Below are 15,959 nucleotides of genomic sequence, written 5' to 3' on the forward strand. Positions count from 1 at the left end.
TTCCAGGTGGATCTCATTGCTGATTCAGAAGTCCCATAGACGGAGCGCCTCCTGACAGACCCAACGAGCGTGCTTCCCCTTGCCTGTTGATGCGGATCATCAAGGCTGTGTTGTCTGTCAGGACTCGTACCACCTTGCCCAAACAGTCCTCCGCATGCCACGCCAGACTGCTTGGAGCTCTCTGACGTTTATCTGCAAGCACGCTTCATCCAGGAACCACATCCTCCGAGTCTGGAGGATGCAGATATGTGCCCCCCAGCCAAGGTCTGAGGCGTCTTACACCAATTCGATAGAGTATGAAGGATTGTCGAATGGAACCCCTTCAAGGACTTCTGCGGTCGGTCCACCGCAGCAGTGAGGTAAGTACAGTAACTCCTCACTTAACATCGTCCTGGTTAACGTTGTCACGTCGCTGATCTATTAGAGAACGAGCTCGTTTAAAGTTGTGCAATGCTCCCTTATAACATTGTTTGGCCGCCTGCTTTGTCCACTGCTTGCAGGATTCTCTGGAAGAGCAGCCCATCCTCATGGGGGCTTGGAACCAGGGTTGGCCAGCAGCCCTCCTCTCAGTTCCCTGTAAGTAGGTGTGGGGCTGGGCTGCCACCCAGCAGGCTATCAATTGCCACAGTTCAGGTGTCCCTCCCCCCACTGCTGTGTGCTGCTCCTGACCTAAGCCTTGGAGCTGCTCCCAGGAGCCTCCTGCTTGCTGTGTGGCCAGGGCGGGGGGACGGACAGACTCACGACAGGACACGACACACAGGAGGAGGAGGAGGAGAGCGGTGCCGATGTCAGGGGGTCCCCCCTCCCGCAGCTCCTGTATCCCATCTCCACGGGGGTGGGGGAGGGAGGGGAAACACGACAAGGCTCAGAAACACAGGTCTCAGGACAGAGGGAGCTTGCTGGAAGCTGCTGCGTCTGAACTTGCTGATCTACTTCAAAGGGCAGCATAAAGGGGCAATATGCGTCTCTGTCAGACACACACAGACACACATGCACCCCGGCACTTTGGAAAGTCAGCGCCTGTGCAGCCATGCATGGGCTGTCTGGAGGAGGGAGTGGTGAGCTCCAGCGGGATAGCGTGAGTTCATCATCCTGTTCAGTTTCCACAGGGAAGTGTTTGCAGCCACTGCCCTATGTCTATTGTGTTTCCTCCCTCCTGCCTCCCTCGGTGCTGCCTTGTAGAGCATGAGGCTACATTAACAACATGTTAACCCTTGAGGGCTCAGCTGAGTGCTAGTTCATCATTTAGCAGCAAGGCATTCGCTGGGAAATAGCCTACCCTCTTACCCCACCACCTCAACCAAGCTTCACAATCATCTTTGGTGAGTACAATATTCAATTGTTTAAAACTTTTACTGTATATGCATATAACATCTTGTCTGGCAAAAAAGTTTCCTGGGCAGAGGATGGAGGCGGGTGGCTTGGATGGCGCTTGTAGCCGTTGGCTCGTTTATGGGGCTGCTCCTGCCAAGGCTGGCTCCACTGGCCCTGCGGCTGCTGCTGTTTGAAACACTTATGTGCCAAGGCTGGGACGTAGAGACCCAGGGTCTTCAAGGTGGTGTGGGAGTCCTTGAGGCCATACAATTTGCTGTCTGTTTGCTCCGCAAATAGGGCCCGTTTGTTCAAGGGCAGGTCCTGCAATGACTGCTGGGCCTCAGTGAACAACTCAGAGGAGCAGCCATGAGGCTCACCACATGGAGATAGCGGATGCCATGGTGCAGGCAGGAGCATCACCAGTGTCTGACGCCGCCGGGAGGGCCACCCTGGCCGCAGTCGTGCCCTTGTTGAGGATCGCTCGGAACTGCTTCTTGCGAGCCGCAGGGAGCGACCCTTCAAACTTGGCCCTGGCTTGCCACATGAAGTCATACCGGCCAAGGAGGGCTTGGTGGTTAGCTACTCTCAGCTGAAGGCTGGAACATGAATAACCTTACGTCCGAAAAGATCCAGCCTCCTGGAGTTTACTTTTGGGGGTGGCCTTGGGTTGTCCCTGCCTCTACTTGTGGTTAACCGCCTCAACCACAAGGGAACTAGGGGCTGGGTCGGAGTATAAGTACTCATGCCCTTTGGTTGGCATGAAGTACTTGCGGTCGGCCCTTTCAGAGATAGGGGCCAGAGAAGAGGGAGTCTGCCACAGGGCATTAGTGATCTTGGAAACTCCTTCATGAAGGGTAGAAGCTGAGGAGCAGAGGACGTTAGAGTCAGAGGGCTCCTCCAATTTCTCTGCCTGAAGCTAGAAGCAACTCTTCAAAAGTTTCTGGTGCGCCTTGGCGTCATCCTGAGGAACTGGGTGAGGGGACCCCATGATAGCTTCGTCCGGCGACTAGGATAATGCCGGTGCCACGGGAACATCCGTGTCCATTGGTGGTCCAGCAGCTTGCTCCTCTGGGTCCTCCTGGACCTGCGGGGTCTTATCCTCCGAAGTCTCCAGCACCGGAGGGGGACGGGATACTGAGGCTGCTGGCCTCTGAGGCTCCAGACACCGATCGGCCAGCCTGGGAAGGTTGGGTGAACCCCCAGGGTTCCACAGGTACCATGGTGCCGGCCACTGTGCTTGCGGCCATGGGACAGGTTTCGGTGCAGATAATGTCGTCAGCACCGCTGGTACTGGGGCTTGTCCCACAGTCAGGGAACCTCGCTCCATACCGGAGCTACCAGAGGAGCAGTTGGTACTGGGTGACCAGGATCAGGCTGAGCGGTGGCTCTCGTCCGACTGGTGCCAGTCGCTGTGTCCCGAAGCCTACCTGTCTGAGTGAGACTGTCTTGGTCATGCTCTTGGGGACCAATGGCATTCGGCAGATCTGCATTGGATACCCGGCAATCCATGCCTCACGCTACTCAACTGGTACCGGGACATCGAATGGGACCAGGAGCTACTATGGGCCGGTTGCCAGGAGGATCGTCCTGATTAGGGCAACCTTCCTTTTGGAGACAGGCGATGACAGCCTGGTGATTGGCATTCTCTGGTGTCTGATCAGTACCAGGCCCTTGAAGACGGCCGGGGCCGGTCCCAGAGTTCTTGCTGGGTGGCGTGCGCCTCAGAGGGTCTGTGCCAATCTACCAGCGAAGTACGCCTCGAGTCCCTTGATTGGTGCCCCTGATGCAGGGACCGAAGAGGGCTCCACACAGGTGAATGCTGGAGCAAAGTCCCTCTCGATGCTCAATACTGCTGAGGTGGGGATACATGCAGAAGTTCCAACGCGGGTTTTCCCCAAGACCAGGGTACCGCCAGAGCCAGTGAGGGTGCCACTGGGAGCCTAAGGATCTCCTGAACTGCTTGAAAGGCTTCAGGTATTGACAGCACCCGACACTGGATGGGGCCTACACTGTCATCCAGAGTCACAGGCGAAGGATGGGATGGACTGCACCGCTTGACTTGAGCTGGGGCCTGACTTCCTGAAGGAGACATTGAGCTGCCCGACACAGGTCTTGGTTCCCCCCCAGCCCTCTCCTTTCCCTTACAGAAGGTAGGAGATCTTCCCCTCAGTCTTTTTCGGCTTCTTGACCGGAGCCGTGCAGGGAGGCCGGTGCCAGTTCATGGACAGGGCTGGCATAGCCCTGCACACGGAGGCCACGGTGCTCAGTGCAGAGTCAGACCGCTGCTCCAGTGCCAGAGTGAGTGACGACTCCATTAGGCGCACTCTTAGACGGATATTGTGCTCTTTCTTCATCCTAGGTTTGAAGGACTCGCAGATATGGCACTTGTCACTTATGTGCCCTTCGCCTAAGCACCTTAGGCAGCTGGCATGTGGATCACTGACGGGCATAGGCTGTTTGCAGCGATCACAGGGCTTAAAGCCTAGAGACTGGGGCATGCCTGATCCCCCAGCTGAGTCCCGTTCGGGACTAATGAAGAGTTCGAGAACTACTACTAATGGTAACTATATATAACTATATTACAGGTTTTCAAAGTTTGCAAGAACAGAGAATGAAACAACACTAGCCAAAGCAGCAGATGTTCCAGCACCATCACCGGCAACAAGAAGGAACAGAGGGTGGTGGGGAGCCGGTGGCGCTCCTTATACAATGCCATGCAGGAGCCACTCCAGAGGGTGCCAGAGCCAGTCCCTTACGGATATTGCTGAGGGAAAAACTTCCAGCACTGGTGCATGTGGCAAGCACACACACCTAATATGGAAGGACGTGAGGAAGCACTTGAAGAATCCAGATTTTTCAAACCCTCAGAAATGATGATTCAATTATTGGGTCACTTCACCCCAAATGGGTGTACATCTGCTCCTTGTAACCCTCCTTCCAATAGTTGTGGAGTTTGCACAGCCCAGGAGGAGGTATGGCTCCTGTAGGACATATTTACTACCTGGCCATCAGCTAGGAAAAGCAGATGTGGCAACCCACTGCCCCATACAGACAGAAGTTCCACTAGCCTCCTACTTGCCCCCAGCTCTGTGCAGACACAGGAGCGAAGGAAAACTCACGGACCCTTACCTGGAGTTTGGTGACTTTCTCTGCCAGCTCCGTCCGCACTCTCTCACCATCCGTAAATTTCACCTGTAGTTCTTGGAGCTGGGCCTCTACTTTCTTTCGCTTGTTCTCAGAGTCCCCTTTGCCTTGCAGAAGCACCTTCACCTCATTGGACAGCTCAGCACGCTCACTCTCCAGAGACTGCTTTGCCTTCTCAAGATTTGTTTTCACCTGAAGGAGAAAGAGCAAATTTTAGATGTAGTGGACTTTAGTTTCACTGAGGTGTTTATTCTGATAGCCAACAAATAGTAAGTGTTTCACAGTTAGGCCCTATCTGCTTTCTCAAATAAGCAGATCCCATAGTTAGAATTCAGCACCCAGTCACTGAAAAGCTGAAGACATTTACCTACTCAAAGTAGTAACAGTCATGGGGAGAAGCTAAAACTGAGGACAGTCTTGTCGTTCAGATTACCACAGTAAGAGCAGGGACCAGAGATCAGCAAGTACCATCAGTGAAAGGAACTAGAGTGTCACAGCTGTACAGTACAGTTATATTGGGGGAGGGAGGGAGCACTGAGTGCAACATATTAAGGGTAACTATAATGCTTCAGGGTATATGCTGATCTACTGGGGGTGAGGGGCAGCAGCAAGAGGGGGGTGAGAAAAAACAGGAGACAAATTAGTTACCATTCTATAAACTGAGCAGGTGTATTTCCGTAGTCCTCTGAAGCTTTAAATATTGGCCCCTGTTGTACACCAGCTACTGTTCCAGAGAGATTGTCTGACGCGGCACTATGACTCCCATTCTCTTACATACCCGCTTGGTTTGTTCCAGCTGCTCGGCCAGCTCCTCCAATGCCTGTGAATGTTTCTGCCTTATCTCCTGGATTTGTGCCTCATGGGTCTTTGCTTCATCATCTAGGGTCTTCTTCAGAAGAGTCACTTCCTGTTCCCGTTTTGACCTGCAAAAACCAGACGTTTTTAATGGACAAGACCAAGGAACATGCATTCCCCTGTAGCTTGGCATCTTTGACAGAGATAACCAGGTACTGGTTAAGAGACTCAAGCTATGAAAAGATAAAACAATCCTTGAGTTATCAGAGTCCAGCCTTACCCACCTTTAAATTTTGTGAATCTAAGCTCAGAACAAAGCATGGAGAGTCTATTTTGCCCCTTGGCTGCAGGAAAATATCAGCTTTCACAAATCTTGTGAGAGACTGCAGTCGTAACCAGACATTTCACTCTAGCCTCTCTAAGTCTCTGCAGCTGCTGAAGTACTCAGTCTTCTCCTCCCATGGTGAGGATGCTAGCACCTGGTTTATCTCACCAAGCACCACTGTTTTTGAGTATTGCAGTTACCTGAGTTCCTGCTGTGCAGCAGTTGAATCTAGCGTATCCTCTAGCTCAGTTTTCAGTGCCTCCAGCTCCTCTCCCAGATCCCGCTTCTGTTTTTCTGCTTTGTTCCTAGCTGCCCGCTCAGACTCCAGGTCTTCCTGCAGTTCAGTGATCTGAGATTCCAGCTCCCGGATCTTTTTCAAAGCCATGTTCTTCTGGGCTGCCTCCTCCTCCATCCTGCATAAGACACAGCAATACGGTTCTAGCCACGTGAAGCTTGAGTGACCCCCCACCTGTCTCCAGAAAAGTCATAACAAAATTGTGAACAGGAGAAAGGTTAGTGCTCTGCATTGGTCTGTGAGGCCAAGGTCTCAGTTTCTGGTCTTATTCCCTCCACAGTTAAGGTTCTAGTTCTATCTGCCACTGATTTAGAGGAGATTATCTAGTTCAAACTGGAGGACAGAGGAATATTGACATGGCGGGAGAAGACAGAAGAGAAGGGGCCACGTACTGTATGTTAATTTGTAATACAGAATGCAACTTAAACGTTGACTTTTCAAGGTTGATTTTTGTATCTGTTCAGTAAACTAAGCTGCCCCTGCTGCTGCCCATGTCAGCCCCCTTTGATGTATTGCTGTCCCTGGGAAGCACGGGCATTTCACAGCATGTTCATATTCTACTGCTGCACACGAGTCTGTGGCAGGAATCAGCAGTCAAAAAGCTATAGCGTTAAATGCATTGATTTTACAGTCAAATAAGCTAGTTTACAAGAGCTGCCTGTTCCATTCAGTTCCTACCCCAATAAGCAACACAAGACAAGAAATTTTGTCTGTGATCAGGTGGTGAGGCCTCACCTAGCCAAGGCTGCTTGTAGTTCTTCTTCCTTCTTGGCCAGCTGCATTTTGAGTTCTGCAATCTGAGCCTGCAGCTCAGCAATCTGGTCATGCAGATCAGTGGAGTCTCCCTCAAGCTTCCTGCGAGTCTTCTCCAACTCCTGCCGCTGCTTCTCTTCGCGACGCAGACGTTCTGAAGGAGACAGTAGCATAAATGAAGATATTTATTCTTCGGACACTGCATGATGTATCAGCAAGAGAGCAAAAACCGAGTGACTGAATCTTTTCTAACATGGCATCTAATCACCACCCTGCTGGATACTGTATGTTCTTCCAATGACCTGTAGTGTCCGCCCCCAATCTTGCACTCCTATTAGAAGTGAGATCTGGAAGATGTTTCAGGTTCTTACTTTACAGCCAGCTTCCCTTACTCTCCTCCATCAAGAGGATGCCTTTGCCAGGGAAGACAGTGCCATGCTCCTCCCAACCTACATCTCACTGCACATGTAGCTACAAAGTGATGCTTAGCAATAGCTCCCCTCCCTGCACAGAAAGGGAATGGGCTGCTCCACGCTGTGTTTCTCCCAGCAGTTTTTCCACAGAGACCAGTCAGAGGTGAGTAAAATCTTTAAATCTGCACCCTGAACGGCACTAACAAGGAGACACTCTGGATCAGCAGCAGCACTAACCCCCGTGTACAGGTACCACTGGAAGCAGAAGAGCAGAGACACTTCCACAGCACGAAAAGAAATCGAACCAGTCTTTCTTCGCCATTAGTCTGCTAGTTTAGAGGATTTTATTTAGACCAAAGCTCAGCTGACAAGGCATATAACCTTCAGCCAGCCAGCCGCTGAATGGTTCCATCAGACTGATCAATAGCATCCCTGCTACAGCCCCAGAATATTAACCCTTTGGTAACTGGAATCCCAATGAGGCCATAGACCTAGAATCAGTCTGAGATTCAGAAAATCCTGACTGACAGGAAGACTAATACTAAATAAGCAAGTTCTTCCCAAGCCCCCTCTCTACCTTCCAGATCTGTAATCATGGCCTCATGTTTGTTCTTGAGTTTAGCCAGACTCTTTGACTTCTCCTCTTCCTCAGTTAGATTGGTTGTGAACTCAGATATTCTGTCTTCCAACAGTTTCTTCTCCTGCAGGATTTAAAAGCCAGTGTCAAATCTGGTGCTAGAATTCGGATGAACTCATTTGTATAAACTGAAATAGGCTATAATCTGTTCACATGTGCTGACTCCTGCCACAGAAACAAACCCCAAGCCCCAATCTTGGATTTGGCTAGAGAAAGTGGTGGCTGACCCACACTTCCTGGGTTTCCCAAATCCTATATATAGCATCATCCTATGACCAAAGATCTTCTGAGGCTACAGCACAAGGGGTTGGATATGGGGACAGTGTAACCCTTACACTTTAGTTTCCTGGATTAAGAATTAGGATACTGTTTAATTTAGGCCAAGAATGTTCCATGGCTTTTTCACTGGGCTGCACAACTCATTCTAGGTTGACAATGCTTGAATGACTGTATCAAGTCCAACTGTTTCATGTATACCTGATTAGAAGTAAAGGAAGTCTGACCCTCCTGCCCCCATCCCCCCCACCGCACCTGGAACTAGTCATATAACCCCAGTTCGTTTTCCCAGCTTCTTGGACTTGAAGCACTCTTTTCTTGGAATCCAAGCATGGGTGGGGGTAGGAGTCCTCTGGGCTCTCTAGCAACCATACTTCTGCAGGACACAAGGAATGGGTGCTCACTGGCTTCAGAGGGAAGTTCACTGACAGAGTGGAAGTGGAGACTGATCTCCAGGTTTACAGCACCATTCCCTGGAAGGAATTTTACACTGACCAAAGGGAGATAAAAGTTGGTGATAATGGAGACTTCAGGATTCAGTGTAGATTCCAAATACTAGCTATTTTAAAAATAGCCGATTAGTATCTGATAGCCCTTCGAAAGTGAAGAGAGCTCTTTAGGCTACGTGCCGCTCACTGTAGGCAATATAATCAGACAGAACAGGCCACTCAAGACTGCTTGAGCACAGTACCAGTCTCTGCATATTGACCTGTTAACTGGCAGCTAATTTCAGGAATGTGTTCAGTTCAGGGAGTCAGCAAAGTCACTGAAGACCCAGTTTAGCCCCTCCCTTGACAACATACCGGGAGTGGCTACAGCTGACTTCCTGTACCCACCAGACCAGCTGGGCACCCCAATGCTGTTGTGTGCACTTTACCTTGCCCAGTTTGAGATTCTGGTCTTCCAGAACTATCAGATCTTCCTCCAGCTTCTTCAGCTTGGCCTCTGTGGTCACCTTCTCCAGCTGCAGCTTCTGCCTTGCACTTTCCTCTTCCTCCAGCTGCTCCTCTAGTTCCTGAAAAAGGCCCATGGCATGTTATTCATACTGCTCACGTGTCATCACTATAGTATTAATACAACCATTACAAATTGACCCTCAAAATGAGGGTCTCCCCACCCTCCAAGCAATCCCCAATATACCGGAATTCTGTAGCCACTAGTTGGATGTGGCACACTGCATTCCCAGCTATAAATATAATCAAGTACGTAAACTTATATGCAAAGTGGCACTGCTGCTTCTGCTAGAGGATATGTAGTCTCCAGACTACCACTTTAACTAAGGATCCACCCAACCACCTAAGAGCAACCTCAGATTCAACCATCACCTAAGAACTGGGGAAATTCTCAGATAGCTATATGCTTATTAGGCCTAGCTGACCCCAGAATTAGAATTGTCCTATTGCCATCTCCTCAGTCAACAGTCTGTGCCAACTTCCTGAAGGCACGAGTGAGATAACAGACCCTAACAAGTTAAAGTGGACTTCAGACCCCATCTTCCATACCATTATTTTTTGCCTCCTGTTCTGTTATCTTTCCCACTGAGAGAGTACCACTACTCTGATACTCACCAGCCATCTCATTCACACACACTGGTGCCATTCCCAGGATGTTACCTGAATGTTCTGCTGCATTTTCTTCTTCTCAACCTGCAGGTGTTGACACCGTTCCTCCTCTTCCTCCACCCTGGCCTCCAGGTCATGACAGATTTCCTCCAACTCTTGTTTCTTCGCTGTTAGACGGGCCCTTATCTCCTCAGCCTCAGCACAGAGCTCAGTCTCTGCCTGCAGCTGCTCCTGAAGCTGCAGCTTCTCTGCTATTAGCTACACAAGAGAGAAACCCAGGATCTTTGAGTTCCAAATCACTGAACCTTTTGGTGACTTTACTTTTGTGCTAAACCCCAGGTTTAAACCTCTTCCTTAGATTTTGCAGATATGCTCTTCCTTTTACATGGACTCTTCTCAGTGCAGGACCAGGAGTCTCCTGATGCTAGTCACAAGCCAAAGTAGTCATGTCATGTTTTAAGTTTTATCCTTTTGCATAAGCTTGTATAGTGCAATCATGTTACATCAACCCTTAAGAGATGTCTGGAGACTGCCCTTCTTGAGTGAGTGAGATTTCCTCCTCCCTCATAAAGAGCACACATGTTATCCCTAAACAAAAAAAATTCTTCTCTACTCCAAGCCAGAGACAATCTATTAGTGACCTCGTTCTGTTTCTGTGACTCTCCACAATACTCAGTCAATGGAGATTTTAATCCAAATGATGGCTGTAGCGGAGCAAGAGCTGTTCACTGTTGCAGAACTAAGAAGAGAGCTGGGGTGCTTAAGCCAGAGAAAACTAATCTACGCACTTAAGCAGGAATCCTGCAGCTTGTAGATCATGGACCAGCTATGTGAAAGAACAGCCATACAGTAGTTTGACTAACTGGAGTTTTGTGAGGGAGATTCACCTGTGTTTGGAGGGTCTCCATCTCAGTCAGTCTGTTTTCTGCAGCCAACTGCCTCTCCTTGACCTTCACCAGCTCTTCTTCCTTGGCCATCATCTCCTCTTCCTGCCTGCTTACCTGCAGCAGGGGTTTCACCTGCAAGGAGAAAATTAATGGAACGTAGAGAGAGTCAACAGCAAGAAAAACAGGCGGCCAGTCCCAACACAAGCTTGGATAAGGTTTCTTTTAGGTCTAAAGGACTGGTCAATTGCCAGGGTTTTGTTGGGGACACTACAGAATGCCATGGTAGGAGAGGTGCTGCTGGGAGGCAGAATCACTGGAGACGCCGTATAATCTACCCTGCCACTAACTCTCAATGCCTACCCACCCCTTTCTTCAGGCCAGGATACAGCAGGAAGAGGTAAATAATGTTTAGGTGAATGGAGAACCTGGTGCTGAGCCAGGAAAGACAGCAGGAGAGAAGAGCAAGAGTGCAAATCCCTCTGCATGTTGGTGAGGGATAATTCACAGAAAAGTCAATCAGAAATCTCATTTCACAGTAGGGGAAATTGAAGATTTACTCAGCTCAGGAGCCTCATTCCTGCTGATGCTTCAGTTATAGGCCAGAAAATGATTGAGTCTATTGGTAGAGGATCAGAACCTCAGGCACGCCCCCTCTTTTCTTCTACCGCTCTGGGGAGGGATGGGGAACCCCTCAACTCTAAACAACTCCAGCAACAGCACAGATCAGCTATACAACGAACAGCCCGCCTCTTGGAAGGGTGCAGAGGACAAGACTCTTCTGGGCTTGGAGGACTTGGAAGATTACTTTTGCCTTTTCCAGTGTTACTAGATTCCTATGCAACAGTGCACCTGAGGCATGCAGATATCCTGCATAACTACACTTGGGACAGCTCAGCTGGCATTATCCAGCTGCAACATGGAGCAGAGACTCTGTACGGAGAAGTTTTTGTCTTGCTGAGCATGGAAAGCTCCAGTTTCAGCTATTAACCCTTTGCCAAATAGCCAGGTGAGAAGATGTACCTTGGTGAACAGCCTCCACCACTGCCAATTACGCAGCTTCAAGTAGGCAGCACAATTCCTCTGAAGCACCTTCATTGCAGTTAGTTGCTGTTGACGTTTGGCAAAGGCCCTGAAAAATAAGAGCGGTCAGACAACCAACAAAGCCACAGGTTCCACGCAGACATCTACATCAAGTCAATCCTCAGCCACTTCCAACTTTCATTTCCAGATTGTCCTTTCTAAACCTTTCATGAGCTTTCTTTATTTCAGACCTTGACTATGCTACTGAGTATACATGGGCTGTCTGTCCCTTCATTCATTTTCCTCACCAGTGAGGAAGCACCTTCTCTCCAACTTCTGCCATGAGGAACAATCCTCCCTGCCTCAGTGACTCATTACTCACCATCAAGAGATCTTTGTTCCCTTTCCCATGTCTCCCTTCACTATTGGTTTGATGTCTGTTTGCTAACCATACCATTTGTATGCTTACAGAAGTGTGCTGTAGTTTACACAGTTCTCTCCACAGTCACAACTCTAGAGTTTTGAGAGGCAGATATACACAAAGCATTTGTATTGCACTATACGGTCTCCATGTTGATGGCAGAAACCCTTTTCAAATTCTCACATCTGCCGTTTGTAGTTGCAATTGCTCTAGCAAGAGGCTTCCCCATTGCCTGACGTACCTATAGGCAAGAGTACGCTTTACAGCCTATAAAAACCAAGGAGGATGTAGGATACTAGCTCAAACACTTTGTTGCAGAAGTCTTTACCAGGATTTAGCCAATGCATTGCAATTTCACTCTGGGTCAAGTTTATATAAGTTGTACTTGAGTTTTATAAATGCCTTAAACATCAGCTGTTGTGTTTTGAGACTGAATCGTCAGATAAGAATTAGTCCTGTCTGAAGGGAATCATTTTTAGTTGGCTTCGTAGAATATAAGCTTGACCCAACAAGGATGAGTATGCATTTGACACATGTACATCATGGAGCATGGTCCTTACTTTCTGGCTAGGTATCCTCTGCAGCATGCTTGGAACTCAATAATGACATCTGTGATCTTCAGGTCTCTTTCTTCCTCAAGGTGAGCGAGGACTCCAGCTCTGAAAAAAACTTTACTCTGTCCAATTCGGTACAGGTTTGGATCCAGCTCCAATGCTTTGATCTAAAGAGGGAAGATGCACCCGTTAGAAATAGGAAAACATCTTATTGGAGCTGCACTGGGACTGCTCTGAGTGATGTGTCACAAGAAATGACCGTTTACAATGCTAGAAGACATTCCTCCCCTGCACCGAGATCATCTGGCCAGTTGACAGCTGGTTCTACAGCAGTGGTTTATAACCTGTGGTCTGCGGAGCCCTGGGGGTCCACAGACTAGGTCTAAGATTTCCAAAGGGGCCCATACACTTCCATCTGAAATTTTCTAGGAGTCCACAAATGAAAAAAGGTTGAAAACCACTGCTCTAGAGGAAGTCTTATCCTCAGCTGGAGGATTCTTAGAGCTCAGTCAAGCACAGGATGGGATGGAGGAGCAGAGAGGAAACATGCAGTCAGGTTTAGTACACCACACTACAGCATTTAAGTCTACAAGAGTGCTTTAGGGAACATGTCCAGGCCTGACCACTTGTGCACAAAAGACAACTTACTAGCCAGTTTAAGAAGCTACAATGATAATATTGTGCTCCCACCCTCTGCTAGAGGTTGTAGTCGGGTTTGAGATTAACCCAGTATATTTAAATATATACTGTGCCTAACCTTCCTCTTCCCTTCCTAAACAGCACAGACTTGTTGATCCCTCCCATAAATGATACAACTCTTCCAGCTTCTTTACCCTTGCCAGAAGAAGTGCTCCACCTAGTTTCTTCTTCCCCTAGGAACTGCCTAGCATTAAGCATTTAACAGCTGGGGAAAAAAATCAGCCACATTCTGCATGTGACAGAGTGGATATGGCATCCACTACACACTAGTTCAGTTTCAGTCTGAATGCTCGATAGCCACTTTGCGACAGACATTCCTGCACTGGCCACTTGGACCCTGCACTAAAAGCAGCTATCGCTATAGGCCATTCAAAGAAATTTGTCTTGAAGTACATGTTCAAATATGCATCAAGAACAATTTTACGGCCAGTGAACAATCCACTCAGACCAGAACCACTGCCATCTTACACTGTGCCATGTGTTTGAGTCTCAGCTCACCAGCATGAAAAATCCCAATATATCATTTGGTTAGCAGAAGGTCCAGAAGCATTAGTCATAGGGGCTTTTACTTTCTATAGTCCTCTGCTGCTCTCCCTCATAATGGAGCAGACATTCCAGTTGGAGAATTCAGGTCTGTGAGCACAATGGATGTATTTTGTAATACACCTAGAAAAGGAAGGTCGGTCTGACTTAGACCTTCCTCATCTCCTCTCCAGCCTCAATGCACACAAGTAAGGTTTAGGATGTGGCTTACCATCAGCACACAGGCCTGCTTTCCATCCATGAATCCTTTGGGAATTGAATTTGGAGTCAGGATCTCATATCTGTAGGGACAGTCTGTGTGTTAGACCAGTTTGACAGATCTCATACAAGTTGCACTAGACACTCCAATGAAGAAATCTGGGAGAGAATAATGCCTGTAACATATTCCTACGGAACTATGAATTTGTATAGTTTGTAACTCTAGTGGATTACAGAATACAGTGTTTATGCCCTTTGGTATTAGATGATAAAGCCAGTCTTGGCTGAGGTCTTCTACCCATCATGTCAACTACAGGTTTACCACGTAAGTCACAGCTGCTGTTGTGAGAAGCAAAGCAGCCCAGATCCAACAGATTACTACAACCTCTAGAGACCTTGCTGCCATAACAACAAGTGGCTAACTCCTACATCACTGCCTTTGCTATTTAAGTCCCCTGCCATTTAGAAGCAGGGGCAATCAAATTATGATTAAAACAAAGCAGCTCTTATGTACTGACCATGCATTTAAACGGGTATGATTAAGAGGCTGCTTTTATGCTCTGATCAGAACTTTACCTTTGTCTGAACTCCTGGAAGACGACTCTATTGGGGAAGCCCTGTCGGCAGATACGGATTCCCTCCAGCACTCCATTACAGCGGAGCTGATCCAGGACTAAATGGGGGTCCAGTTTGCCAGCCTAATGAGGGAAGGTATTTAGCAATGTTATAGAACTTTACAAGAGCTGTAAAGAGAGACTCCTACTCTGCTCAGAGCTCAAAGTACAGTTTTCAGGGGAAGTCATAAGGAAGGTCCTTATGCCTTCTTACTTTAGAGGCAAACAGAGATCCACCTCCAAAGTTAAGGGAGTTATAGGATTCATTCTTAATGCTCTAAAACAGTCTGGCTAGTATTTAATTAAAAATCATGTATCTGTGAGCTTCAGGGAGGTGTTAGAAGTGGACTATAACTAAAACGACATCAGAGATTTAAGGGTAACAGAGAGGTTACTCTGCTGTGCAACAAATGCAGTCACCAGGGAAGGAAACTCTTCATACCCCTCTACAAAGCCTTGCAAGTGACTGAAGCCCATAGTTGTGTCCCTTGCAACAAGCAGGTTTACCAGTCATCCCCTCACTCTCAAGACACTGCCATTATTTTGCTAGCCCAGCCAGAAATCGTCCTTCACCTTCTTCTCATGATTGGGGATGATGCAGCGGACAAAGTTGGGGTTGGTGTTCCTCAGGGTAGCCATCAGCTTGGATAGCTGTTCTTTGTAGAGCTGTCCCACTGTTCGGAACATACCCTTCCTGGTTTTAAAGGCTCCTGGCAATGCTGTATCTGACATACCAGCCACCTGATCCAGCCCAACTATACGATCAACTAAACAAAACACAGGGAGAGAGTTAGAACTTCCACTGGAGTCTGGTAGGTGAATGTGTGCAAAGAACATTTGGGCAGAGCAGGATAAGAGAGGAGCTGCAGGATCCTTTTTGCTTCTTCTCTACACAGATGTAGAAGTCCTGTCCAAGACTTGTGCAGGAATGGGGCAGGAAGGAAAGAAAGCAGCAGCTCACTACTGGGTCTCTGAGTGATGCATTGTTGTGTGAGATGGTCCCAACTGGCAATTTAAAAGAGCAGTTGTATTCTGAAGAGCAAACAAAAAGTGGCATAATGGATTTTGTGTTTATTACCTCAGATTCCACACCAGGCTTGGTTAGTTTCCAAGTAAAAAGATGACACTTCTAACAGATTCAGCCTGGGGTCTTTCCTTCCTACACAAAGACCAGCAACCCTGACACAAATGGAGCTACAAGTTCAGCCAGTTACTTGCACAGCAAGAACTCTGCTTGACCTTGCAAGGCTGGCAGTTAGAAAAGCCACATTCTTAACCGGTAAACTGAGCAAACCTGGAATGGAATCACCACAAACTTGGAACCCCAAAATACCATTATTTGAGTCACTTTTCAGAGGACAAGTATACTGTACATTAGATACGAGAGTGCGCCACACTTCCAACAGCCTTGGGGGAAAAAGTTGTTGGAGATCTTAACAGCTCCCTTTTGTACCACAAACACTGTGCTCCAAGGAATTGAAGAAGACATTAGACACAGATTAACCGAGT

General features: G+C 48.2%; 1 protein-coding gene across 3 annotated transcripts in view; it reads right to left on the reverse strand.

Annotated features, from left to right (window-relative positions):
• MYH9 (myosin heavy chain 9) overlaps nt 1-15,959 on the reverse strand; it is a 96,784-nt gene that overhangs the window by 16,314 nt on the left and 64,511 nt on the right. For all 3 annotated transcript variants that reach the window (XM_037880711.2, XM_043542696.1, XM_043542697.1), the window contains 13 exons: nt 15,024-15,217; nt 14,413-14,534; nt 13,850-13,919; nt 12,403-12,563; nt 11,422-11,530; nt 10,402-10,533; nt 9,566-9,772; nt 8,830-8,967; nt 7,617-7,740; nt 6,609-6,780; nt 5,779-5,991; nt 5,237-5,381; nt 4,444-4,650 (listed from right to left, as the gene is read on the reverse strand). In XM_037880711.2, the coding sequence (XP_037736639.1) occupies nt 4,444-4,650; nt 5,237-5,381; nt 5,779-5,991; nt 6,609-6,780; nt 7,617-7,740; nt 8,830-8,967; nt 9,566-9,772; nt 10,402-10,533; nt 11,422-11,530; nt 12,403-12,563; nt 13,850-13,919; nt 14,413-14,534; nt 15,024-15,217 (1,994 nt within the window). The remainder of the gene's footprint in view (nt 1-4,443; nt 4,651-5,236; nt 5,382-5,778; nt 5,992-6,608; nt 6,781-7,616; nt 7,741-8,829; nt 8,968-9,565; nt 9,773-10,401; nt 10,534-11,421; nt 11,531-12,402; nt 12,564-13,849; nt 13,920-14,412; nt 14,535-15,023; nt 15,218-15,959) is intronic.

This window comes from Chelonia mydas, chromosome 1, assembly GCF_015237465.2.
Source record: "Chelonia mydas isolate rCheMyd1 chromosome 1, rCheMyd1.pri.v2, whole genome shotgun sequence".
Lineage (NCBI taxonomy): Eukaryota > Metazoa > Chordata > Testudines > Cheloniidae > Chelonia > Chelonia mydas.